At 43.2% G+C, this 26,437-nt stretch overlaps 11 protein-coding genes across 11 annotated transcripts; 6 read left to right on the top strand and 5 right to left on the bottom strand. All coding sequences in view use genetic code 12, as the record gives it.

Annotated features, from left to right (window-relative positions):
- Positions 1-4: 4 nt before the first annotated feature.
- PGUG_02176 (uncharacterized protein) lies at positions 5-757 on the bottom strand (the record flags this gene model as incomplete). The annotated part of the gene is made up of 1 exon (XM_001486455.1): positions 5-757. The coding sequence occupies one exon, from the start codon at positions 755-757 to the stop codon at positions 5-7; it is 753 nt and encodes a 250-aa protein (XP_001486505.2).
- A 180-nt stretch (positions 758-937) lies between these two features.
- Positions 938-2,176, top strand: PGUG_02175 (ribose phosphate diphosphokinase subunit; the record flags this gene model as incomplete). The annotated part of the gene is made up of 1 exon (XM_001486454.1): positions 938-2,176. The coding sequence occupies one exon, from the start codon at positions 938-940 to the stop codon at positions 2,174-2,176; it is 1,239 nt and encodes a 412-aa protein (XP_001486504.2).
- Positions 2,177-2,488: 312 nt separating this feature from the next.
- Positions 2,489-5,992, top strand: AFL1 (inositol polyphosphate kinase; the record flags this gene model as incomplete). The annotated part of the gene is made up of 1 exon (XM_001486453.1): positions 2,489-5,992. One exon carries the CDS (start codon positions 2,489-2,491, stop codon positions 5,990-5,992), a length of 3,504 nt encoding a protein of 1,167 aa, XP_001486503.2.
- Positions 5,993-6,099: 107 nt separating this feature from the next.
- On the bottom strand, positions 6,100-12,324 carry FAS1 (tetrafunctional fatty acid synthase subunit; the record flags this gene model as incomplete). The annotated part of the gene is made up of 1 exon (XM_001486452.1): positions 6,100-12,324. The coding sequence occupies one exon, from the start codon at positions 12,322-12,324 to the stop codon at positions 6,100-6,102; it is 6,225 nt and encodes a 2,074-aa protein (XP_001486502.2).
- A 616-nt stretch (positions 12,325-12,940) lies between these two features.
- On the bottom strand, positions 12,941-13,918 carry PGUG_02172 (ribonuclease; the record flags this gene model as incomplete). The annotated part of the gene is made up of 1 exon (XM_001486451.1): positions 12,941-13,918. The coding sequence occupies one exon, from the start codon at positions 13,916-13,918 to the stop codon at positions 12,941-12,943; it is 978 nt and encodes a 325-aa protein (XP_001486501.2).
- An 80-nt stretch (positions 13,919-13,998) lies between these two features.
- On the bottom strand, positions 13,999-15,495 carry PGUG_02171 (PIG-S family GPI transamidase component; the record flags this gene model as incomplete). The annotated part of the gene is made up of 1 exon (XM_001486450.1): positions 13,999-15,495. The coding sequence occupies one exon, from the start codon at positions 15,493-15,495 to the stop codon at positions 13,999-14,001; it is 1,497 nt and encodes a 498-aa protein (XP_001486500.1).
- Positions 15,496-15,732: 237 nt separating this feature from the next.
- On the top strand, positions 15,733-17,355 carry PGUG_02170 (uncharacterized protein; the record flags this gene model as incomplete). Its single annotated transcript, XM_001486449.1, has 1 exon — positions 15,733-17,355. One exon carries the CDS (start codon positions 15,733-15,735, stop codon positions 17,353-17,355), a length of 1,623 nt encoding a protein of 540 aa, XP_001486499.2.
- Positions 17,356-17,456: 101 nt separating this feature from the next.
- Positions 17,457-20,687, bottom strand: PGUG_02169 (uncharacterized protein; the record flags this gene model as incomplete). Its single annotated transcript, XM_001486448.1, has 1 exon — positions 17,457-20,687. The coding sequence occupies one exon, from the start codon at positions 20,685-20,687 to the stop codon at positions 17,457-17,459; it is 3,231 nt and encodes a 1,076-aa protein (XP_001486498.2).
- A 760-nt stretch (positions 20,688-21,447) lies between these two features.
- Positions 21,448-23,040, top strand: PGUG_02168 (uncharacterized protein; the record flags this gene model as incomplete). Its single annotated transcript, XM_001486447.1, has 1 exon — positions 21,448-23,040. One exon carries the CDS (start codon positions 21,448-21,450, stop codon positions 23,038-23,040), a length of 1,593 nt encoding a protein of 530 aa, XP_001486497.2.
- A 141-nt stretch (positions 23,041-23,181) lies between these two features.
- On the top strand, positions 23,182-24,030 carry PGUG_02167 (mitochondrial 54S ribosomal protein uL1m; the record flags this gene model as incomplete). Its single annotated transcript, XM_001486446.1, has 1 exon — positions 23,182-24,030. The coding sequence occupies one exon, from the start codon at positions 23,182-23,184 to the stop codon at positions 24,028-24,030; it is 849 nt and encodes a 282-aa protein (XP_001486496.2).
- Positions 24,031-24,129: 99 nt separating this feature from the next.
- PGUG_02166 (anaphase promoting complex subunit 4) lies at positions 24,130-26,082 on the top strand (the record flags this gene model as incomplete). Its single annotated transcript, XM_001486445.1, has 1 exon — positions 24,130-26,082. The coding sequence occupies one exon, from the start codon at positions 24,130-24,132 to the stop codon at positions 26,080-26,082; it is 1,953 nt and encodes a 650-aa protein (XP_001486495.2).
- Positions 26,083-26,437: the final 355 nt, after the last annotated feature.

Here is a 26,437-nt window from a genome sequence, read left to right as displayed (position 1 = left end):
GATTTTATTTATAATCAAGTTTATGTAATGCCAAGTCGGTGAACGCATTGCCCCACGGACCTTCTGTGGGGAGTCTTTTGATTGTGGTGGAGTTGAAATACATGTTGTCAGCTGAAAAGTCTAATTTGGGCTCTACAAAGACATTTGCTTTTTGTCGGCGTTTTTTCTTGACGGTCTGGAATTGGGTATCGACAGAAGACTGTTCAGTCAACAGGACAAGGTAGGAAAGGGTGCGGTAGTTATCGTATAATTTTCGAGTGGTTAGTCGATCAGTGTGAGCGATGGCATCATTGGCAAGAAGATAGCGCGCATGATAACGAGAAAGAACTTCTTCTGTAAGCTCTAAAGACGCATGTGGTAAAAAGTAGAGTGTTCTCAGTGTAGTTTTATCCTTGGCGTTGATTTCAGTTTTTTCGGATTGTTCGTTGCTTGTTGATGGTTCTTCCAGGCACAGTTTCACAGCCAGTTCAAGTGACTCTAAAAGATACCCCAATGAGGTTATTACCTGTTTGTCTGTATCTGTGAACACTGGATCATACAAAAACACCTTGCTAGGGCTTATTTTGAACGCTTCAACTAATTTTTTCAACAATGCTAATTGGTACCTTGCAGCCGAACTCAGCTCCGGCGACCCCAATGCTAGACATATTATGTGCGAGATATCCAAGTCTTCTAATTCCAGAACTATGATCAGTAAGAGTTCAGCTTTGCCGATATCTTGTTCCGCCACATTGATTCGATCCACTATCTTTTCCATCTACGACTGCTAACCATTAACTATAGCTACCCCAGAGTAGGCCCGTGCACCATGCAGTCTGCCCATCGCAAAATTTATTGGCTGTGAATTTGCGAGGAGACTCAGTTCGTGATACTCGTCCCCTTGAAATTCGCCTTCTCACAAGCGTGAGCCTTCAAAGTGTCCCTGACGGCGTCATTAATGAGAAAGTGCAAAGTCTTCGTCGGTTCCTCCCATCAGGAGCTAGGACAACTTGTATGTGAGCGCTTGGGTGTCGAGCCTGCTCCTTGCACCCTCAAAAAGTTCTCCAACGGTGAAACTTCGGTTCAGATCGGAGTGTCTGTTCGTGATGAGGACGTCTACATTATCCAGCTGGGCTCACCCAACATCAATGACCATATAATGGAACTTTTAATCTTGATTTCAGCATGCCGCGGTGGTTCTGCTTCCAAGATTACGGCAGTTATTCCTCAGTTTCCATACCTGAAGCAGCTGAAAATGAAAAAACATCGTGGTGCCATCACCGCTCGCATGTTGGCCAACCTTTTGGTCATGGCTGGTGCCGACCACGTGGTGCTGATGGACTTACATGCTTCTCAGATGCAAGGGTTTTTCACCAAACCGGTAGATAATCTTTTTGGTGCACCTACCTTGGCAAGGTGGATTCGTCACAATGTTCCTGACTGGGAAAACGCCGTGGTAGTTTCTAAAAACCCTGGGGGAACAAAGAGAGTAACCGCATTGGCAGACTCGCTTAAAATTAACTTTGCCATGATTCACACAGACAGACGCAGAACCATGGATAATTATTCGTCTAAACGTAAGGCATTAAAGTCTTCTGCAGATGGTGACTCTGAGACCGCTGACAATATAGTTTCGGAGATGCAGACAGCTCGTATAGTTAAGGGCCATGTCGTTGATGACGACTATCCTCCACAAACTCCAATCACCAATGGATCTATTCCCACCGATCATTTGGAGCGTTCCAGTGTATTGGACCTGGATGCCTTGGGAGGATCTTACGATGCAAACAATAGTGACGATGAAGACGAACCAACGTCGCTTGCTGAAGAAAAGCTTATTACATTGGTAGGCGACGTTAACGATAAGGCAGCTATCATTCTTGATGACATGATCGATAAGCCAAACTCGTTCATTTCGGCTGCTGAGCATTTGCGTCTCAATTGTGGGGCCAAGGCTGTTTACGTACTTGGTACCCATGGAGTCTTCACCGACAATTGCTTGGAAGCATTGAATGCCTCCAAGTGTATTGACAGGATCGTTGTCACCAACACCTACCCAATTGGACGTGAACGTATCAATGCCAACAAGAAGTTGTCGGTCATTGATGTTTCGCCAATTTTCGCCGAGTGTATTCGCAGAGACCACTTTGGTGAGTCTATTTCTGTTTTATTTGACTCGCTTACTGCTATCGAATAAACCCTATTTGGTATCTGGTGGAAACCACCATTGTAGATACCCAACGATGCAACCACTGGGTTGCAGGCCACGTTTTGATCTACAAGACGAGGACTAACGGAGCGTTGGAATATATCCTCTTGATGCTGAAAGGAGCCTAACAAGTGGAAGGTATCCTCAGCTTTCAAGGTACATTTGTAAAACTCTTTTGTTTTTTACACTGTAAGCTACGATTTTATTCTTCCGTGTTACTTTTCTTTTTCTCTATTTATTCAGTTCAGTACCCTGCCTCTAGCTTATCTTTATCAGTACTGTTCCTGTACCTAGTATACCATGTGCGAAGATTCATCGCCAACTTGCAATTGCATCATGACAAGGTCTTCGACGCCCATTCCTGTGCCAGGAACTGACGCGGTCTCGCGAGACGGAGCCGTACCAGCACCCGTATCACCATTGTCATTGTCTTCTCAGGAAGCGCCAACTGAATTCTTGGGCTCACCGTCTCCCAGCGATGACCACGCACCAACTGAAAAAGCCATGGCATCTATTGCGCCAATGTTAGAAAGTTTCAAGCCGAAGACAAGCGCCCAAGAGAACGAGGATGGAGTGTCATCCAAACTCAGCAGCTCTGTACAATCTTCGTCGCCGATTGAGACCAACGATAAACTCACAGCCGACAATTTGGCATTTGCTGAAACTCTCAAGTCTCGCCATGCATCTCGCAAAAATTCCACAGCCTCTACGGGCACGCTGTTCGATGGACTTCCCAGAATCACGCCTTCCATTTCCAATTCGTCCAACACCTCGAGGAAATCGGTCTCTGTACATCGAGAACCCGAGGGTCCCAAACTCACTAAAGTGGGAAAAATCGGCGTTTGTGCCATGGATTCTAAAGTCATGTCAAAACCTTGTAGAAGGATCTTGAATCGCCTTATTGAGAACGGCGAATTTGAGACCATCATCTTCGGAGACAAGGTAATCCTTGATGAATCTATCGAAAACTGGCCCACGTGTGATTTCCTCATCAGTTTCTTCTCTACTGGGTTCCCCTTAGACAAGGCAATCGAGTACGCCAAATACAGAAAGCCCTATATTATCAATGATCTCATTTTGCAAAAGACTTTGTGGGATAGAAGATTGGTTCTCACGATTTTGAATCATGCCAAGGTTCCAACCCCAGAAAGACTTGAGATCAGCAGAGACGGGGGTCCTAGAATCGACGCAATTTTAGCTGAAAAATTGAAAGAGGTTGGTTTCAGTGAGTCGGTAATTCATGACATGACTCACCAAGAAGAGCCTAAGTGGGAGATGGTTGACGACGATACTCTCAAGGTGGGTGACAAGATTATGAAGAAGCCTTTTGTGGAAAAGCCCGTTGACGGAGAAGACCACAATGTCTATATATACTACCCCAAGTCTACTGGCGGAGGAGGTAGAAGGCTTTTCCGTAAGATTGGAAACAAGTCCTCAGAATTCGATCCTGACTTGAATACTCCCCGTACTGAGGGATCCTTCATCTACGAGCGTTTCATGGATACTGATAACTTCGAAGACGTCAAGGCATATACCGTAGGTAAGGACTTTTGTCATGCTGAAACGAGAAAGTCACCTGTGGTAGATGGTATTGTAAGGCGTAATACCCACGGTAAGGAAATAAGGTACATCACCGAGCTCTCGAAAGAAGAAAAGTTAATGGCTAGAAATGTCAGCACTATATTCCAACAAACTATTTGTGGCTTTGACTTGCTTCGCGTTGATGGCAAGTCATATGTTATTGATGTAAACGGCTTCTCGTTTGTGAAGGATAATAATGACTACTATGATTCATGTTCATCGATTTTGAGAGATCTTTTCATTCAAGCCAAGAAATCCCGTGATTTATTGAAGACCCGTATTCCACCTCTGTCTAAATTGCTCCACAAGAGTCAGTTTGAGGAAAAAGAGCAGAAGTGGGTGTTCAAAGGAATGGTATCTGTTATTCGTCACGCAGACCGTACGCCAAAGCAAAAATTCAAGTATTCTTTTCGGTCCCCACTCTTTATCTCTCTTTTGAAGGGACATAAGGAAGAGGTTATCATTCGAGCAGTTCCTGACTTGCAAGTGGTCTTAGAGACTGTCAAAATCGCGGAGGAGAAAGAATTGGAAGATCTCAATAAATTAGCACAATTGAGAGGGGCTTTAGAAAAGAAGATGAACTTCCCCGGAACGAAGATTCAAATAAAGCCATCTTTAGGAGGGGAAAACGCAGATGTTGTTGAAAAGGTGCAATTGATTTTGAAATGGGGAGGTGAACCCACCCATTCTGCAAGATATCAGGCCACAGACGTAGGAGAGCAACTTCGTCAGAACATCAAGTTGTTGAATGCTGAAGCGTTGAAGGATGTTAAGGTCTTCACCTCTTCAGAAAGAAGAGTAATAGCTAGTGCCCATCTCTCAACATTGGCACTCTTGGGGTACAACAAGGATGAAAGTTTGCCTGATGATCTTTTAATCATTCGGAAAGATTTATTGGATGATTCAAATGCTGCTAAAGATTTGATGGATAAGGTGAAAAAGAAGTTGAAGCCTCTTCTTCGTCAGGGTGCGGAGGCTCCACCTCAATTTACTTGGCCACCAAAAATGCCACAACCTTTTGTGGTCATCAAGAGAGTGTGTGAATTGATGAACTTCCATAGACAGATCATGCTGTACAATTTTGAAAAGTATAACGTTGATGAGTTTCAAGACAACTGGTGCTGTGGAGAAGACCCTTCGTTGTTCCGCGAAAGGTGGGACAAATTATTCCAGGAATTCTTAACGGTAGAGAAGACCCATCCTTCCAAGATATCTGAACTATACGACACCATGAAGTACGACGCCTTACACAACAGACATTTTTTGCAAAAGATTTTTTCGTTTGATCCCAATGATCAGGACCTTTTGAATCGCTTGAAAGAAACTTGCGCTGATACAATCAACTCTTCCGGCTTGGTCAGTGAATATCCTATTAACATTCTTGCCATGAACAATTTCAGGCTCCCAAGCGAGCATAATGGTACCGTATCAGGCGTCACTAGTACGGCAAATTCGAATTCGAATTCAAGCAATAACTTGTTGAACATCACATCTTCCAATGCACCAGCATCGGCGGGGTCTTTGGGTTGGGTACTTAAGGGAGCCACTGCAACTATCAATGACTCTTGCTCCAATAACGAATCTAACACAAAGAAGCACGGGTCAAGTCCTAATGCAGAAGATAATCCCTTTGACCATCCAACTTTTGCTCGATTGAGGGAGTTGTACAGATTGTCGAAGGTTTTATTCGACTTCATCTGTCCTCAGGAATATGGAATCAAAGACGAAGAAAAGCTCGATATTGGATTGCTTACATCTTTGCCTCTTGCTAAACAAATTGTTTCTGATATTAGGAACATGCGTGGTCATGAAAGTGCAGCAGTGGTGAATTATTTCACAAAGGAGTCACACATTTACACTCTCCTCAATGTTCTCTATGAGTCTCAAATTCCAATGAAGATTGCCAGAAATGCATTGCCAGAGCTTGACTACTTATCTCAAATTGTTTTTGAGTTATACGAAGCCGACGACCCCAATAGCGCTTCGGGTAAGAAGCACTCAATTCGTTTGTCTCTCTCTCCCGGCTGCCATACACAAGATCCTCTTGACGTCCAGCTTGATGATGACCACTATATTGGCTGCATTCCACGGATAAGTTTAACCAGACATTTGGACATTGATTTGGTAACCCAAAGATTGAAGTCTCGCTTCACTCGTGTCTCCTTACCAAAAAAGTTTACACCTGTTAATATATCGAGTCCTCTTACATCGGGGCTTGGATAATACTAATATTTCAATAAATATATATTTGTACTAATTAGCGAGAGCAGATAGTACCACGTATCTACTCCCACTGAAAATCTACTCAAATCAATCTGATAATGCGTAATTCAGGCTTTCTCATACTGCTCCCAGTTATCGATGATAGCCTTGATCTTTTGGGATTTAGTCAATTCGTAAACTTCTTGGAAGTACTCCTTGGTGATCTCAAATGGTTTAGCGGTCAAGTTAGGAATGTACTTGTTGATCAAGTCATTAGGCTTGACAGAAGATTTGGGAATCTTCTTGCACAAGAATCTTTGGAATGGCTTCACTCCAGACATCAAGTAGGATGAGTGGAAAGGAACAGAGATACCCTTCAATGGGATGACAGCGAACCCTCTTTCCAAGTCAATTGGCTGAGGCTTTGCACTGGATTTAGCTGAAACCTCGTCAATGATATCCTTCAAGTGTTTCTTGACTTCTTCAATACTCAAGGTTTCTTGCAACTTGACGATGTTGATCTTGTTCAATTTCAAGACATTGAGCACGTTTGTCAAGGTATCCAAGGCTCTCAAGTCACCAGCAGTGACATATTGGGTGTTCTCGACGTTGTAATTCACAATTTCCAAGAGCCATCCAGTAGTAGAAGCAACTTCTTCAACAACGAAACGCAACGCAGCATCATTGAAAGTGGGGTCAATTCTGGAAGGATTCACAGCACACATACCATAGTTGGATCTTCCAAATTCGTCTCTTGGAACTGCGACTTGCATGGTCATACCACGGTAGAACACAACATCCACCAATGACTCAATAGGCATGACATTTGCCAAAGAGGACAAAGCAGAATATTCACCCAAGGAGTGACCAGCAAACATGATGTTTTCTGGTACCAATCCCTTCGACTTGATATCTTCATAAGAAGCCTTCTCCATCAAGGTCAAAGCAGGTTGGGTGAACTGTGTAGCAGACAACAAACCAGTTGGCGAAACAAAAGTATGCGAGGTTGTGTTGTGGTCAATGTCTTTGAAAATCTTCTCAGATTTAATTGACCCGTCTTCAGCAATGGTCTCGAACATCATTCCAATGTAGTTGTCTCTGATCTTTCTACCCTTTGGACCACCAAAGTGAATTGTCAACTCGTTAGGGTTATTCTTCACAATGTTGAGAATGGAGAATCCATAGTTATCAACAAAGTGACGATCAGCTCTGTCCCATACTTCTCTGGCAACAGCTGAAGAGTTGTACAAGTCCATACCCATACCTTGCTCTTGGGATCCTTGTCCTGTGAAAACGTAAGTGGTAATTGGTTGTTCAATTTCAGCCTCTCCGATCAAGACAGTCATATCAGCATCAACATTTCTTGTCTCAACCTTGATGATCTTACGACCATTGATCATACCGATATGTTCCAAAGTAGTTTGCAAGGTGTCGTTAGGAAGGACCATTCCGACAAAGTCACTCTTGAAAGCTCTAACTCTGGAGGCAATGTTATTAGCAGCCCACTCTTCGACCAAAGCTCTGATAGAAGCCGAGGAGTACATACCGTGAGTGATAGTTCCAGGCAAATTGGCGTAGGAGGCAAACACTCTTGAAACATGGATTGGATTGTAATCACCAGATACCTTAGCATAAGGTTCATTGGTACTTGGAGCCTTTGAGGTCAACTCTTCACCGGAGGAAATTGGGATAGCATTCTCGAACTTGACGGCCTGTTCGATTGAGTTTCCGTTTCTCGACAAATAGTCGGTAACTGGGTTACCGTAAGACTTACCGGCTTCATAATCGACTGAACCAATTTGAATAACCTCCTTTGAGGGAAGTTCCAAGTACACTTGACCAGTTGTACGAATTGAAGAGTACACATTTGCGGATTTGAACTTGTAGACAGATTCACAACGGAAAGTCAAATCTTGACCCATCAAATTGACCTCCTTCTCCAAGTGGAACCACTCCTTAGAAGTAAGAATGGCAACGTCCTTAGCAGACTTGTAAGAGACTTGCATTGGAGTCTCGGTGGTCTTCTGGAAAGTGTTCTCAAAATCAACATACTCACCACGGTACAAGAACTGGGAAGTGACTTCCATCACTGGCTTACCATCTCTAGTGATAGTACCAACGACTTCCACCATCTTTCCAGATGGCTGATTGACGACAGCCTTGATCTCGGCACTGGACGATACCACGTCGTCCTTCTGCAAAGGAGAAGCACCTGGAATCATCTTGTAACCATTGGACATGTGAACCAAACGCAACAAATCACCATCGATTGTCTTGGGGAAAATCGCTTTCATGATAGCCTTCCATCCAATAACAATTGCAAAATCCATTGGAGCCAAAGTAGGTTTGCCTGGTCTGGATACAAAGGCATCACACTTGTTTCCGATAGCATGGGTGAACTCCGAGATGAGCTTGCCGGAAATAGTGGTCTTGTCACCAGGGATGATCTTCTCAACATCAATGTTGAAATCGGGACTAATCTGCGAGCCAAACCACAATTGCCAGTAGAAGTTCTTGATTCTATCGTTGCGACCATCCATAACCTCCGAGATAGGAGCAAAACCATCGCGTGGATTGAACTTGTAGAGGAAGTTCAAGTAAGCGGGCTTTCCATCGGCAGTTCTGTGTTCAATCAAAGAGCTTTGAATAAGACCATTCTCAACAAGCTTGATTTCGACAACAGGCTTCAAGTCGTCACGGATAGACTCGAGGAGGGTGAGCTTGATCTTGTCACTCGACTCATTTTCAATCTCAACCACCAGGTTCACTGGAGGAATCAAGATATCGTGGAATGAGTTCTTGACATGGTTCAGGCCCTGAACAACCCTGTCGGTTGTGATAAAGGCGTGAAGCCAGTTCAATTTCTCACCAGCAATAGCTTGCAACCAATCATTTTTGCTGGTAATTGGACTAGTCACCTTGAAGGTGATCTTCGATCCGGAAACCTCTCTGACAACTCCTGGAATTGGTTTGTAAGGAACAGCATTCTTTCCACCAAAGTACTCCACAACAGGAATCTTGGACTCATCGTTGGCGTAATCGTCCGCAATCAACCTTCTAATGTGTCCCTCATGAATCGAATCCAAAATCTCCTTCACAGGTTCATTAACCTTGGTGGTGAACTGAGCAGCAACAGGGCCATGCAAAATACAAGTACGTTGAACGTCTTCATCCACAACAGCTTCCAAATCTTCAGATTGCCACAAAGAATCCTTCTTGAAGAAAAACTCGAATCTTTCATCAAGAACTGGCACAAATGGTGCAGGCTTTTGAGTAGGACGCTGGCAACAAATCAAGAAGTAATCACAGTCCTCTTCATTGATCAATTGGTTCTTGGCCATTGGGTAGTACTCAAAGAACTTGTCGGTGAAAGCTTGAGGATCTTCTTGAAGCTGTGCGTAGTTTTGGATAACTGACTTTTTGCTGGGCTCAGAGGTGAAACGCTCCTCAATACGTCTCAAGATGTCTCCATAGAAGTTTCTCAACGAAATATCAATCCATCTCTTAGACTTTTTGATGTACATCAACTCAACCAATCTGTTGGCGACTTCCTGGTATGTCATGTCTTGCAAATCACAAACACCCTCCGCATTCACACCAAACCATGGCTTTTGGTAGTCTTTGTTCAACTTGCTGATGATATAGTCTTTCTTCTTTGTCAAAGCTTCAAGCATTTTGTTCTTTGGAAGATTGAAGATGGAGTCATCCATCTCCTTCCAGAACAAAACACCCCTGGTGGCAATCTTGTGGATTGGTTCGCCCATTTCCGATCTAACAGTGATGATACCTCCAGTTGGCTTCTTGTAGGACTTCTCCCATTCACCATCTGGAACACCGGTACAGGCAGCGATAGCCTTCTTGGCGTCCAAAGAAGTATGAGCTTCCTTAGCGGTCATCATTCTAGAACCAAACAAAACACCATCATAAGGCATTGGTGGGTAGTTGAAATGTTCGGACCAAGAACCAGTCAAGTATGGATAAGTATCCTCGTCGGAACCGAAACCTGAGCCGGCGACCAAGATAATGTTGGAACATTTTCTAATCTTGGAGTACATTTGCAAGATAGGTTGATGGAAATCCTCATAAGAGTGATGGCCACCACCTCTACCACCAGTCCATTGCACAACGATAGGGAATTCAGGATGAGCCTTAGCAATAGTGATACATTGGGAGATTGCGTCAATGGATCCTGGCTTCAATCCCAAATGAGTCAATCCCAACGTCTCAATGTACTCTGTAGCAACTTCCAAAGAAGGAACACCAGCACCAATAGACATGGATTGAATTGGGAAGCCTTTCTCTCTCAATTCCTTGATCAATGGAATACCCCATTGAAGCATTCTAGGGTTTACGTAAATCAAGTTGATACCAATACCAGAGCCTGGAGCAATCTTTGCTTCAACCTGTTTGAGAGCGCCTTCCATATGACCAGCACTAAAGTAACCTCCACCTGCAATCTCAATGTGGTAACCAGCATTGATCGTAGCAGCCACGATATCAGGATTGACGGTAGTGGGAGTCATACCTGGAACCATGAGAGGAGGTCTTCCTAAAAGTCTGGAGAATTTGGTATCGACGAAGACCTTACCGTTCTTGGTCTTGGTCAACTTTGGCTTGAATTCCTTCAACCAGTTGGGAGCCCATTTGATAGAGTTCTCAGCTTTGCAGAAAATTTCTTGCTTGAATCCGTATTCATCATCGGGCGAGTTGGTCTCCAAAGTACCTGCAATGATAATTCTGGATCCGGTTCCGTCTTTGTTACGGTGGGTCAAAACACCCAATCCAGAAACACCACCAGGACCAAAGTCTAACAAGTGGGTAGACTTAAAGTTGGTGGCACTTTCCCAGTTGACCTTCAATTCGGTGATGCATCTGATCACACGAGCCACAACGGTTTCACCAGAGGACTCATCAAAGTCTTGAAGATTTTGACCACTGAATGTATCATAGACAGGAATCTGCAAATCGCTCTTCTTCAACGAGACACCGTTAGCTTCCAAGTCATCCAAAATAACCTCAGTTGCATCAGCCAAAAGATGAGAGTGGAATGGAGAAAAGATTGGCAAGAATCTGTTGGAAAATTTCAATTTTCTTTCAGAAAATGGCACTCTAGCTTGTTCCAAACCTGCTGGAGCCTTCTTCGATCTCAAAGTCAAGTTCAATCCATACAAAGACTCTGGGGGACCGGACACCACGAGATTTCTAGCACCATTGATCAAGGAGATACCAACATGCTTCTCTTGAGGCAAGTGCTTGTTGGTTTGACCAATGAAAGATTCGACTTCTTCGATAGACAAGTCTCTAACAGACAACATAGGAGATGGTCTTCCTTCGCCGTTTTCAAGAGAGTCTTGCAACATTGTTGGTGGTAAGGTAGTTCTTGGGTAGGCCATCAACGATCTCGTTCCAATGAAGAACAATATAGATACGGCCTTCAAGGCATTATCATAGAATGATTCCCAAGAATCGGAGGAAGCCAAGGCCAACGAAGTAACCAAACCTTGCGAGTGACCAGTGGTACCTGACAAGTATTGTCTAAGGTCTCCTGGGGTCAAACCCAAAGTCTTACATGTCACCGTGTAGTGACACAACTGAATGACACAGATCAATGGACACGACACTGGGACAGACAACAAGTAATCTTGATCAGGAGTTTGCTCTGGTTTCAGCAACCATTTTAAAACATCGAAACCTTGGGTATAGATTTTGTCGACATTCTCGGTGGATTTGACCAATTTGTTCAATCTGGTAGCGACTTTGTCGAGCAATTCCTTGACCAATCCGTTGTACATACGGTACAAGTCTCTCAACTCCTCGAAATACTCATCGGTATTTCCCTGTCCACCAAACAAAGCGATGATCTCTGCCTTTTGAGCGGAGGTGTTGGATTTGTTATTAATGGAGTGTCTCAACAAGTCGGACTCAGACTTTGGGATAGAAGTATTGGAATTGATCACTGCAGTATAATAGTTGGTGATCACATCCTTCACTTTGGCGGTGGTAGTTGGGTAATTGACGTCATCTGCAAGCAATTGGGCAGCCAAGGAATGCACATCAGAATTATTGGACAAGAATCTCGACTCAAAATCCTGAAGTGACAATTTTAAGACTTGATCAAATTGACCAGGGGATGCGGGATCCACCAAGGAGGCAGTGTAACCCAAAAACTTGGCGAATAACTCCGCAGGAGATGCTGGTTCATTGTCGCCGGCATTACCCTCAGTAGCTTCGGGAAGCACCTTTACAAACTGCTCTTTAAGCTGGGAAAAGCTGAAAAAAAGGTTTGTAGGTACCAAACAGGTATGTTCTATAGCTCCGTGAGTTAACGAAAAAGGACGAAGCGATGTGGCCATTTTAGATGTTTGTGTCTATTATTGAGGTTATAGGTCCAATTCGGTATTAATTTTGGCTCAAGTTTGCAATGAATTGATAAAATTAATTTTCACTTTTTGAGTTTAAAGCTGCTCAACACTTAACAATGTGGTACGGAAAGTGGATCTGGCAAAAACGTGGGAAACAACGAATACACCTATGATAGTATATCCTAATGCAAAAAGAGAAAAATTAATCTAAACAATGTAGCGACCCTTGTGCGTATATATACTCAATGGGTGTTGGAAGCCAATTGATGGGAAAATAGTTTTGGGTATTTGCAACAAAAAAGATGTTGGGACAATTCATCATATATTAGGTAATCGTGCGTCTTGGTCCATCGCGCGGCCGAGCGTCTCAGAAACTCCGAGTTATGTAAGTTTCTCCCAACAATGCAGGTTTAAACGCCGATTGGTGTGGGTGCACGACCAGCTGTTGATTCAAATAAGGTTTGGGCTGCAATCAGACCACCTTGAAAAGGTACAAACTTAAACGTGGTTTTGACAAATGTTACATTTATCTTATCTATGAGAGTGCGGTTTTATTATCTAAGCTAAGTTTTTGGCAATGCATTTGCAATCGTAGTTTTATTTACAATTACTTCCCTGGTAAAGCTGGTACTTCGTTCCGGGGAGGAAATTCTCTGACAATGATTTCACACTTGGTCTCACGGCATAAGTCCTTTTGTTGAAATGGTGGAATCTTGTGCAAGAGATCAAGCCCACTGGCTCTTTCAAGTGCTTCAACAGGCACCTGAAACTTCGTAAGCGGTTCCGAGTTATCTATGGGGGTGTTAGGTAGAACAAATGCTCCAACGCGAATGTTTGGGTCCTTTTCATTTTCGCAAACAACAAGCTTGAAGAAATGAGTTGGCACTGCAATATTAGGAGGTGAGCCGATGACCTCGTATGTGACTCTGAATTTACCATCTTCATCTTGCTTTGGCAAAAATAAGGGACCAGTCATTATGCGAACGTTATCGTAACGTTGAGTAAGTCTTCTGGTAAAATCTTCGAAATGTGCCCAGTAATCCCGGTTAAACCCGTCTCCGACTTGTGGTGATATGTTGCTGAGGTAAAAGGTTTCATCCATGGCATTTTGGGAGTATTTGGCATCCGCTGCTGGGGCCTGGTGTCCTCGATCGTACCCACTTCTGAAAAAATCTCTCAATTTGTTCCGAAACTTGAATGGGATGTTCTCGTCTTCTTTGAAAATCGACCGCTTTCTATTCACTCCATCAACAGACTTAATCGAGTCTTTGGTGATGTGTTCGATGACCCAATATGGGTTTCTTGTAGCTCTGTTATAGCAGCTGATAAATTCCTGGCGATTTTCCAAGTCATGAATTGGTCCAGGAAACCCATATTTGTAGAAATCTTGCGGCCTAATGCTTGCAGGGTCAAAATTGCCTACTTCTCTACCACCTTTATAAGGCGCTGGTAAATTGGAGGAACTGGAATTGGGACTCGCGGGTGGCAGGGGAAGCTGTGTATTAGGTACTGAGCTTTTGCCCCAAAAATATGATGCAATGCCTATACCCCCAAGGCCGAGAGTGTTAACCAAAAGCTTTCCCATTGGTCCGTGGTGATGCAAATCAATGGAAAAAAATCCACCGCGTTGAGCATCCGCACACCTAGCATGTGGAGCATGCCAAACTAGGTCTCTTTTTTATTCGTTTTCCGTTGTTGTTTCCAATCTTTAAAAAGCCTAACAAGACTCAAGAAGATTATTGATGCAACTGGTCCCAACAATGGGAGAAAAACCGCCAATTTATGCTCGCTTGGGAAGTATGCCTGTTGCACCATCTCTTTGTCAAAAAATGCTGAATCAGAAAGTAACAATGCCCTTGTAGACGCCTCGACGGCTATTTCATTAAGATTGGCATTAGCGTTTTCAATTGCTCGCTCTATTTCGGTGATACATTCTGCAACGTAATGTTTTGTTTGGTCAGGAATGGAGATCTCACTTAATGAGTCCGTAACTTTAACAAGTGATTTCAAGTTCTCTAATGATCGTTTCAAGTTTTGTAACGTAGTAAGCCGTGTGAGGACATCAATGTTGATAACTGGAGCGTGTGGCTTTTCAGGAGCTCCCAATAACCTTAAAAGCTGCACGGTAAAGATTTCAAACACTGGTGCGAGTTCTGACTCGGTAATTGTGATTGGGTCTTCCCTTCTCAAAATGGGGAAGTTCTTGTTAAAAATGTGAACACCTCCCCATTGAGGAACCAAGAAACTGTTTGTCACCGAGTTCTGCACCAAGAGACGCTTATTCTCGTAATTGCAAGTGGGGAAATAAATCAAAAAATTGATAGTAGGATGAACATCGTAGTTGTTGATATTCCAATCACCATAATTAATGAAGGTTGAGAGATCATCTTCAGCAATGATATACTTGGTTTGGTCGTTGATAAGGGACAACGGTTTATGCGTTAATGATGAATAGTACTGGATCTGGGTGCTGACTTGAAATTCTGTAATATGACCCAAACTTTTGAGTACTGAATCAAATCTTTTTATCACGTTTTCAACTTCCCATGCAACGGGTTTTCCATCCTCAACCAATAAAGAGAATACGATATTAGTCACGTCTGAATGTGGAAGAGCAGTATGAGCACTTTTTCCGCTTCCAGAGACGATTCTGCTGACCTCTTCTATCTCAGATTGGAATACTTCCCCAAGCAAAACGTCTTCAACGATTTCAGCACTCGATTCCAAGTCTGTCGAATGTATGTCAATTTCCTTTTTATCGGCATGAATATGAAACTTTTCGTCGCCAGTTTTCTTCTTGATGTTCACCCTGTAGCCCTCTGAATCAGAATCTGGAGCATCGAGTTTCAAGTTGAGACTCCAAAGGTTATTCAACACGGGATGTTTAGCCGTCAACTCTGACCTGATATCTCCATTTAACCGATCCAAGAATGAGTCAGACACTGCTTCATATTCAGAGGTAATGTATACGGGTATATTTATACCTATCTTGTCGAACAAGTGGTCCGATAGAGTGTTGATTTCATCAATTGGCAAATCGGCACGATGTACTGTGGTGGTCCCAAAGTACAATGGAAGCCCCAAGGACAACACGAACACCAACACGTACAAAATAAGACCTTTTCGGGCCTCCTTGACTCCGGAAGCTTCACTGGACTTCATATTGACTGCACTTCCCAGACGTGTTCTGACTGCGAAGGAAATTGGAGTTGTGAGTTTTCACCGGTGCACCCATAGTTTGCAGCCGGTGGTGCTGCGAAGCCCAGGTCTGTGGTAATTATATGTTTAAAAAGAACCCCCAACCAAAGGCTTCAGCCAACATTAAATCCTCTGAGCGCCGCAAGCTATATCAGGAGATATGTAGTACTTATGGTCTCGAACCACAAAACATTCTGAAGGATGTGGAGGTGCAAATTTTTGCCTATGACAACGAAGCAAGCGACTTTCAAAAGCCCTCAAGGCATTAGTGGAACCATATACCGAGATGAAAACGAGACGCCGACATGGTTTCGTCCCCGAGGAGGCAAGATTCATCCCTCTGTATTCACATTGTGGAAATTTCCGCTATTACCTACGGTAATGACTCATCCTCATGTCATCGATGTTCTCCAAAATGGTGCTGATTTAATGCTTCCGGGAACCATACCGCCTTTTGATTCTCGATGCTCCAAAGGTACAGTGGTGGGTGTTGTGGATTCAAAGCATCCAAGTGTCATTAAAGCGGTGGGAGTATGTAATCTCAACCTTACCCAGTTTTCCAGTGTAGTTGGAAGAACAGGAACCGCTGTTGAAATTTTGCATCATATGAGTGACGAACTTGTGGCTCTCAACAAGTTGGTGGACATAGCAGTACCGGACAATGTGGATAATCCGTTGGATAAAGTTGTCGAGCAAGACAACGGTAATAAAGACGAAACTCTCGAAGGTAATGAAGAGAACGTTGAAAACTCGGATTTCTCAGAAACAGTCACAGAAGCTACCTCCGACTCTCATGCCGAAGAAGAGCCCACTCAAGAGTCGGCTCTGGAGACAAATAAAGACGACATCGAATTTGGAATATCCACAGAGGATTTGGATCATTTGTTCATTCGTGCGACCCTTCAAGCAATTAAGGTTGATAACATTGACCTTCCAGTATCATCTTCCACCTTCATGTCTTCACATGTCTTAAAGAATTTACCGGCTATGGATTCCTCCTATTGCAATGTGAAAAAGACATCGTGGAAAAAGACTGCCAAATTTCTCAAGTCTCTTGAAAAGTTGGGATATCTCACCACTAAAGGTAAAGGCGATGATGTCACTGTAACAAGTCTTATTTCGAAAGAGAATCCAACCATACAAAACTTTGTTACTCACAAGACTGTGCAATCAACTTCAAACCCCAGCAAGCCACCCACAAAGAAAAAGAAAGACCATGAGCTCAATGTGGTTTATCTCTATAAGCCAACATCCAAATTGCGCCCTATATTCAATCGAATTGATAAGGAATTTGATAACTTCTACACTTCAGTTGAAGTTAGACGTGTTCTCGATGACTACATTAAGGCTGCAGATTTAGTGGATAAGAAGAATCCCAAAGTTGTGCGCCTTGATGATGAATTATCTGCTGCAACTAGACTCAAAGAAAGTTGTCCACGAGACAAATTATACTCTTCGTTTTTAACCAGTTTCGCAGTTAACCATTCAATAGTTAAACCGGGTGAACCTAAAGGAGCGATGTTCAAGGGCGAGCCACCAAAAATCGCAATCATTACCGAAATGAGACTTGGACGCAAAGTAGTCACAAGAGTTCAAAATTTCGAGCATTATTTCATTAAGCCTCATGTTCTTGCAGAGGAACTTCGAACAAAATGTTCAGGATCGTCTACTATTGGACAAAGTATCCAGAACCCTAGCATCACTGAGGTTACTGTGCAAGGACCACATGCAAAACTTATAACGGATTTGCTCAATAAAGATAAAGGTATACCAGTGAGTTTCATTGATGTGGAGGATAAAACTAAGAAAAAAAAGAAGAAGTAGACTTAAGTTGGTGCCTGTAACTTCATGCTAAATACACGCAATAATACAAAGGTTGAAAAGAAGAAATGTATGTGACATTCAGTCACTTTCACGCAGGTGAATTAGAGAAGAATCTCTATGACATTCTGAAATGGTCCAGCGGTTACAAAGGCAGATTTGGTCTCTGGGTTAACGTTCAACTTTTGCGCTGGGATACGTCCTGGATAAAAATGAGCATTTCGGCACTGGGTGATATCGATATGGCTAAGAGGAGAACATCCGCTTAATAATGCATCCACCCCTGCTCTGGTGACTCTGACACAACCACGGAGAACTAAACGTTGAAGATTTTTGAGGTGTAATGAGATTCCTACCAAAGAAGAATCACTGACTGCTGATCCACAGAACGACATATCCAAATCGATCAATTTGGGACATCCAAGACACAATACTTCAACTGCAAGATCTGTCAATGCACAACAGAACCCCAAGTTGAGTGTTTCCAAATTTGTCGCAGAATTAGCAAGCGCGATGAGCGATTTATCAGATAAAAATGTACAATCTTTCAATGAAAGTGATCTCAAGTTGGGAAAGCTCTTGCAGGTCCAGCTTTGAAACCCTTTGTCCGTGATAGTGGTACATCTTGTTAAATCAAGACTTTCAAGTCTCTCTGCAGCATTTTCTGCAATATGGTACATTACATTATCCGTGACATGCTTGCAATATCCAACGTTGAGAACCTTCAAGTTTTTGCAGCCAATATCATCGCCTGTGTAATCGTCAAGAGACCGCAATTCCTCGCCTACGGCAGATTGATTGGACCAGCCAATCAACCTCTCTATCACGCCGTCACGGACTTTACGACAATTGGAAAGATCAATTTCTTCAAGGTAACGGCCAACACTGGGTACCGTAAGATCCATTATAGCCATTGCGCTGATCTCCCAGTTTGATTTCATACGCAACACTTTTAACTTCCCTGACATACCTATTTCGTTGACCATGTAGCTGAAACCTTCATCGGTGACGTGGAAACAGTTGGATAAATCTATTACAGTGGGTCTCGATCCAACGAAATCAGTAATTGATATTAATGCCTTGTCGTCAATTGAGGTATTCCATGGTCGCAAATCCAAAGTATTCACAAGATTTGGAGAAAGATGAAGCAATTGGCGCCATCTTCTACTAATGACGCGCAATTTCATCAATTTTGGTAAAGGGAGGAACTCGAAGACTTTGAGCAAGATTTTGTCGGGAAGTGAACCATTGTTGCTCAACACAGAAGACCTTCTTCTTCCATTGGAAATGCTAGCCATTCGCAACCGCTTGTTATGAGGCATATACTGAAAATTGTTCTTTCCTATGTTGCTCATAGATTGAAAGCTGTTAATGGAAGGAAGGACCGGGTTAGGAGGAGGAAGAGTGAGTGGCACTGCGTATTCAATGGGCAGTGACTTTCTCTTCCTTAAATCCTGGGTTAATGTTTCTGAGGAAAGTCTTGAGACAGGCGTAACGCCATTTGAATTGTCATTTTTCGTGAAAGTGGAGGTTGACGTTGCTGCGGTTTCTGGTCCATCAGCTGACACAGGAGAGATCGACCTTGAGTGCTTTCCAGTCTGGCTCGCAAAGGAAAAATTCCAATCAGAAGAGAAAGGGAAATCCATCCCAGGAGTTGGTGGACGAGGGGCAGCAATGGCTAATGCGGGAGTTTTCTCTCCTTGAACTAAAGAGAGTCTTCTTGGTGACTGTATAGGGGTTGTCATATTGAGTGATAACTTTGTGGAAGTGGTGTTCAAAGCATTTCTCTCATTAGCAGTTTGCCTCATGTGATCAACTATGAATGGGTATCTTGAACAGAGGTTCTCTAAAAGGTCACTTCTAATGACGATAAGTTCGACCGGTGTCACCGAACGAATACAGGCGCTCCTAAGTAACTTATCCTCGTGGTTCAGGAGACTGTGGAGGAACGACATTTCACCAAAGTAGCTACCGGCGCCCAAGCGTCCCAAGATATTTTCAATCTTGGTATTGTTGTTGACGTAATCGAATACTTCGATCTCACCATTCACGATGAAATAGATGTCGGAACCTTCGTCTCCTTTGTGAAAAATAAATTCGAACGAGTTGAATGTTACAGGTTCAACTCCCAATGCTAGTTGATGTATAATGTCTGGAGGGAGGTTGGAAAATATGGGAATGTTCATGATGAAGCTTTGGATTGAGATGGTGGAATCAACATTGTCTTGTGCTGGAGTATTGAATTGCAATGGAGATGTATGAGTCGCTGGCGGGAGTGCTGGGCCAGGGACGGGGATAGCGGCGGTAGCGAGAGAGCTTGCGAATACTGCCGACATGGGAATGGGCAGTTCTATCATAGGCAGGAGCCTTCTGGTTTGAGAATGAACGCCTTTGATCAGCGGAATCTCCGCTTTACTCTTCTTGTCCTGCATTGCAAGTCTTTCTTGGGCCTCGTCACGAATTCGACGCTCAATGAGAGGATACGAACGAAGGACTTGACTCAAGGCATCCAGGGTAAGTACTCCTAACAATACTTTGGTGCGAGCAATCACTGATGCAGTACGAGGACGGTTAAAGAGAATGCCTATTTCTCCAAAGAAATTTCCCGCTACCAATTCAGCGTACAGTGATTCACCATCGGTGGAGGTCACTCCTACTGTTCCACGTAATATCCAGTACATACTTTTGGAAGGGTCGCCCTTCTTGATAATGGGATCCAGCGGGTGGTATTGCATGAGAGTGAGCTTTGAAGCTACCTTGGTGTAAAATGACGTGGGGGCTTGTTTAAATAGAGGAAAAGTTGCCAAGATGGTGAGAAACTCTGGCGGTACTGAGTTGGCGAGTGATGGACTGGGACTGCGATCTGTTTCCGGTTCTGGAGAAGGACTCGGACTCACACGTAAATCTCGTGTTATATCGTTGTTGATGTCGTTTGTGTGTTTAATTGTTCCTTCGTTAACCTTGACTTTCTCACTATTGGCCGTACCATTACTTTCCGTCGTTACTTTGCCATCTATTCGCTCCTGAGTGGTATTACCGTCCCTCTGCTCCTTGCTAGCGTCCTGCACTTCTACTGGAGGCATGTGGTCGGACTTGAACTCGGAGGAAGTTTTGCGCTCGATATCATCAGTAGGCTTTGACTTTTTTCGGGGTTTATCGTCATGCTGCGGTCGCCACTTGGAGCTTACATCTAGAGAAAGTGGCAGCGGAGTGGATGGGGTGAACTGGCTGCCGAATCGCTGCAGCCGCATATTGCAAAAACGTAGGGAAGATGTTGCTGTGACCGGTGAAGAATGGAGTGCTGGTGTTTGGTGGTACATCCGAAAGTACGTCATCCGGGCTGTCTGCAGGAAATCGGAATCACAAACGAAATAGTTACAATGGAATCAGGGCAAAAACGTTCAAACAATGAGTTAAGGGATTTGTCGGTGTTATATATGTCATTAGACTTGTAATTGGTGTAATTCAATAGTATGGAATTGAAGATGATGCACTGCACATAATATGTCAATGCAGAGAAGTTTTTTAAGGTTTGACTCTCACCTGAAAATAATGCGAAAAAGCGGTTTGACAGATGCTGCCAAGGGCGAGTTTCTTGGACCATTAATGCATTGCAGTTATCTATTTGTTAATTCATTCTCTGTGGACTTCAACTTTTAAGTAACAATCTCTCTATAAATAACTCGCCAATCGTTCTCTACATTAATAATATGCTAAATATAAACCCAACTCTAACGCTCGTCCTAGTCGCAACTCTATTTCTGCCACCCCCAGCCACCACAGCCTGCTAAGCCTCGCTATCATTGTCGTTTTCGGCTATGTGTCACATCCGCTACACCTATAGTGCCCGCTGCACAATGCGGTCTAGACCGTTTTACCGTGCGGCGACAACAACGACGCGTGTTAAAATTTGGCGGGGTTGGCAGCGGCTGGGACGCGCAAGCGAATGCATCACTGACTATATTACTTAGTGAGTAAATTAATTGGTTTTTGACTTCTCATTTACTTTTTGTCGGGTATCGATTTTTTTTTATTTGTTTTTATTTGGTTAAGTCAACGTCAAAACTTCAACAGTCTTATTAAGTTGGTACCACCATGGACTTCCCGTACCAGTCTTCGCGATCGAATAAGGTTACTGTGGAACTTCCAGAGGTGCCAGTAGCCCTTCGCGTCCCGACTTTAATGGTCGATAGTTTCAAATTTATACAGACCCATGGCTTGGTGGAAGGTATTCTTCGTATAAGTGGTTCTGTAAAGCGAATCAACAAGTTGTATGAATGTGGATCCCTGACGTGGTTTCATGAACCATACCCTTTGCCACACGACATTAGTGGAGTTTTGAAACGAAGCCTTCGTAACTTTGATAATCATGATATACAGGGCCAAATCGCGTTCCACGAGCTTGTTAACGAGTTTAGAAAGTGGAGAACCTCAGAAAAGCTCAAAGGCGAAGCAGGAGAAAAGCAAGATATACAGCTCGAGCAACCAGAGACGGTGGAATGTGACGAAGAAAACGCCGAAACGAACAAAGTAAAGGTTGACAACGGGGAAACGTTTGCACCTAGTAACATTGAAGAGGTTACTGAATCCAACGAAAAAAGCTCTAAATCCGAAGAAAAGGCTACTGAGCCTGAAGAGAAGACTGAAACAAACAGTGCGGAACCTCGAGACGAAGGTGCCTCTGACGAGACTGATTCTGAATTTGCTACCGCCCCAACTGAAACTCCCAAAATTTCACTGAACGAGGCATTTGCTTCTTCTGCTGACCTCTCGTCGCCTGAAGTTGTATATCTTACAGCCGAGACGATGCTGCCTTCCGATGTAGAATCGATGGTGCTGGTCCTTGATGTGAACTTTTACCGTTTGTTTGCCGTTATGGTGTGCTCCAAGTGGTCCCAAACTAGGCTTCACGTCTTCATTTTTGTTGTTTGTCAACTCCATCGCCTTCTTTCCGAGCAAGAAAAGACCAAGATGTCCAGCACAAACTTGTCGATCATTTTCCAGCCATATTTGTTAAACTCTGACCTGCTCGAACTCATGCCTGAGCTCCAAAATATTTTGCAGATCATTATTGAGGACTACCCCACATTTATTGAAAACATACCCCTTTATACCCTCGAATCGAGCACATCCATCATCACAAAATTATCAGAAGAGTCAGTGACGTCTCCTATATCCTCTGCGTCGTCGACGGATTCCATTCCAAGTCCTTTTACTGGCAACACATCACCTTTAAAAGAAGAGACTCCAAACATGGAAGAATACAAGAAGAAACAAAATCGTTTTAGCTTCTTGTTTGATTCCTATACGAGCCCAGTGTCCAAACGGTTTTCTATCGACTACTTTAGCCGCAGCAAATCAACCTCTGAACCCTTAACAGAAGCTCCTCAACTGAGGCATCTACCGGTTCCTATCGTGGGCAGCAATAGTGTATCGCTTGACCAGGTCCCTCAGCTTCGTGATCAGACTACGAAACAGCAAAAGCGAAAAAGTTTCATGAATATATTTACACTGCCATATGTTCTGACGCCCGAATTGGCTGCAAACAAGGTACCAGATATTGAATTACCAAAACGGGAAACGAGAAACGGATCTAATGGCCTGCGTGAAAGCTTTTTCAAGCGAACCTTCTCGATGAAGAGACGTCCAAGCATGAAACAACGTCATACTGATGGAGATATACACTAACTTCTTGGTTATACCTGGCCCGGTGTCAGGGTGTTTTTTTTAGTCTTATTGGGAAAATTGGGAACTTGGGAAATTGTGTTGGTGTAAGGATGTATAATAGTGATTGAAAAATTTGTGAACTAGTAGAATCGTACTCGTCCAATGGAGCAAATAATAAAGGCGGCAGGACGCAACATGCGCCCGCTGTTGGCTCCTATGTCGCTGTTCTGGGGCAAGAAATTGTTCTCCACTAGCTTTGCTGCTTCGAATGCCGTTTCTGACAAGAAAGATCAACAAATGGAAATAAAGAGAAAACTTAAACGAGCTCAACTTGTCAAAGCAAGGAATAAACAGGCTCCAGAAGTGCATCCGTTGTACATGGAGGTTCCTACAGCTATGAAGTACTTGAGAGCAGCAGAAGTGGGAAATCCTGCTCCCAGAACCACCGTTAGTGTTCAAATTACAGTCATACCTGACAAGGGTTCAAAGCCTATTAGTGGGTCTGTATTTTTCCCCAAACCTATAAAGGATAATTCGGTAATGGTTTTTAGTTTGGATGAACAAGTTATTGAAGAAGCTAAAAAATTGGGTGCTAAAGCCGCCGGCGGACTTGATTTAATAGAGCAAATCAAAAGCGGCAATTTGAAACTCGACGGTTTCACTCAATGTTATGCCACTCCAGATATCGTGAAGGATTTAAAGCCGATAGCACGTGCTCTTGGACCCAAAGGGTTGATGCCAACCCCAAAAAGAAACACTGTTTCTGAAAATATCATACAATTAATCCAAGACAACTTGGGAGCTCTTCCATTTAAGCAAAAAGATCAACATCTCCTGATGCCAATTGGACGGTGTGACTTTAGTGATGCTGAAATCATCGCCAATTTGAAGGCTGCATCGGAAGCCGTTTACGGCGCCCAACCCCCAGGAACGAAGAAACCAAACTTGATTGGCCAAGCGGTACTTAGTTCCACCATGGGACCATCAATGGTGATCAACTTTAAGCCATAGTTCGGAAACTAAATATGTATATAGTAGACGTCATGATTATAGGTGTACTGGGTGCGGCCGCCTTGTTTGAAGTAGAATCACTACTTGAATTCAGGTTTTATGCCTGTGTCAATTGAGCACATAGCAGCCAATAAGTTCATCGGTATTGCCGATGGAACGGTTCTCAGTTTCTGTCCGTCTATGAACCTCTTGGCGGTTTCTATGAACAGGACGTCTATCTGGGTGTATCGACTCGATGGTGAAAGAATCTATTCTGTGAATAACAAAAGTCCAATTAAACAACTTATTTGGAGTCCTGATGGCAAGAAGTTTTGTTTAAATGGAGCAGATATGCTCTGTAAGGTGTATGATGCAAACTCTGGTGTGCTTTTGAGCACAATTGGACAACTGAATCATGAAATAATGCTTGCAAACTGGTGCGGTTACAGTCACAATTCTGAACTAAAGTTTGGCAATTTGTTCAAGATCAATGTTCTTGATCTGATGCCCCAGCTTGTACATGAGTTACCTGTTCCAAAAGAGAATACCAGTGAATATCTCTTGGAGGTTTGTGGTTTAGGTGAACTCGCTTTATCGTTCAATAACATTCTTCATGTTCCAGGCATCAATTTACCGCCAGAAAAAAAATACCTTGGTCATGCTCTGTCCTCCTTATGGAACCACACGTTCTTAGCATGCTCCGACTCTCAGCATTTACAACTCATTGACTTACTTTTCGACATACCAATGGAGCTTCGAGAGTATCATATGAGTATTATTAGACAATTATGTCAAATATTGTCACTCGTTAACATGATTAAAGAAGTTCTTTCCACCCTCAAAGAAGAACTCAAGTCTCACTTTCAGCTCTTTGACAGGTATATTTCCAACCTCAATGACGCATTATACGGCGATACAGATCTTACCACTCACTTTCCTACTCCCCAAGAGTCTCAACTTAAGTTGTGCAATAGTTTGTACGATATACTTCTAACGGGCATAATCCCCGAGTCTTTAAAAGATTACTGGCTAAATCAGCTTGGAGAGAGAGGAATAAAAAGGCTTGCTAAGCTGGGGTCTAGTGCTTACGACCTGATTCGAAAGCAATGCTTTGCACTGGTGGTAGCTGCAATGGAGAGAATAATTATTTTGTTAACAAGTTTGAATGGCATAAGTCAGTGGTTGGAGACTGACGAAGAGCAAAGTAATTTGGGGCTCTTGTCTTCGTCGCTCGAGCGGCTCTTAGAGCTGGCCAAGGGCATTATCAGGTCTATTCATGAACTAATGTGGGCAGTCAACGAAGAACAAAAGCTTTTCGTTATATTTACAAATTGGGTAAAGCTGTACATCATTGACAAGCTTGCGACAGAAGATGATCCCGAAACGTACTTTGCTGCAATTGAACTGCGCAGTTATAAACACGCGGATATACTCGAGTATCTCAACAACTACCTTTTCAGTAGTAGCGTCCTTCAATATTTTAACTTGAGACTCGACTTGGAAGTTCTATTACAACTGGAAGCCCCCAAGGATATCGAAACGCAATTCAACAACTTTGTTGATGAGCTCAATAACGAGCTTATAGTGAAAGTTGTTTCTTGCGTCAAAGATTCAGTAAAGGTAGGACAAGAGCTTCAAGTTCTGGAATCTTGCGAAGGAGCTTCGTTAACCTCACAAGATGGTAGCTTAATCGTGAAAACTATTTCCGACTCAACAATTCACCTCATCAAAGTGTCTCCCGATACTGGCCTGCAAATCCTGAAGGTATCAATAACACTTCCAGAAACCGTCATCAGTGCCGAGATCAAGGCGGCTCGTTTGGTCTTACTCACAAGCTCCAGTGTTTACATATATGACTGGCTCGAAGCTTTCAGGTCAAGCAATCATCAAGCAATCTCGCTTCTGCATCAAGATGCAATATCCTGCTTGAAATGTGCAGATATTCATCACGACTTTCAAAATCCACGTCACATAGCCATTAACGATGACTTTACTTTGGGATGCATTTTGGACCAAAATAGACGCTCCTATGCGTTGTTTCGGTTGCATGAGACCGCAGTGGGGTCCTCGTAAAAGTTTTGCATCCAGCTCATCTGGTATGAGCCGTCTTCCATATAAAACTGTTTCATGACATACAGGCGCAATATTTTCCGAATATTGTTTTCATTAGGAATCAACTTTTTGTTCCGCAACTGAAGCACCGCTGGGTTCTTGTTCTCAACTTCCGAAAGCCGATTTCTTTCCATATACCTAAAATAGGCAGCATTAATTTCAAGATCGAAACTAGTGACGTCAGCAGTCGTAGCTACATTGATTAGGTGTTCCAAGTCACCTTTTGCCATCGGTTTATAGAGCTTGCATAGATCTTTCATATAGTTGACCTTCTTCTTGAGTAGTCTATCTCGTACCGAAACATGGACTGGCTGGG

This window comes from Meyerozyma guilliermondii, genomic scaffold (assembly GCF_000149425.1).
Source record: "Meyerozyma guilliermondii ATCC 6260 scaffold_2 genomic scaffold, whole genome shotgun sequence".
NCBI lineage: Eukaryota > Fungi > Ascomycota > Pichiomycetes > Serinales > Debaryomycetaceae > Meyerozyma > Meyerozyma guilliermondii.
This window is presented reverse-complemented; position numbering and strand designations above follow the sequence as displayed.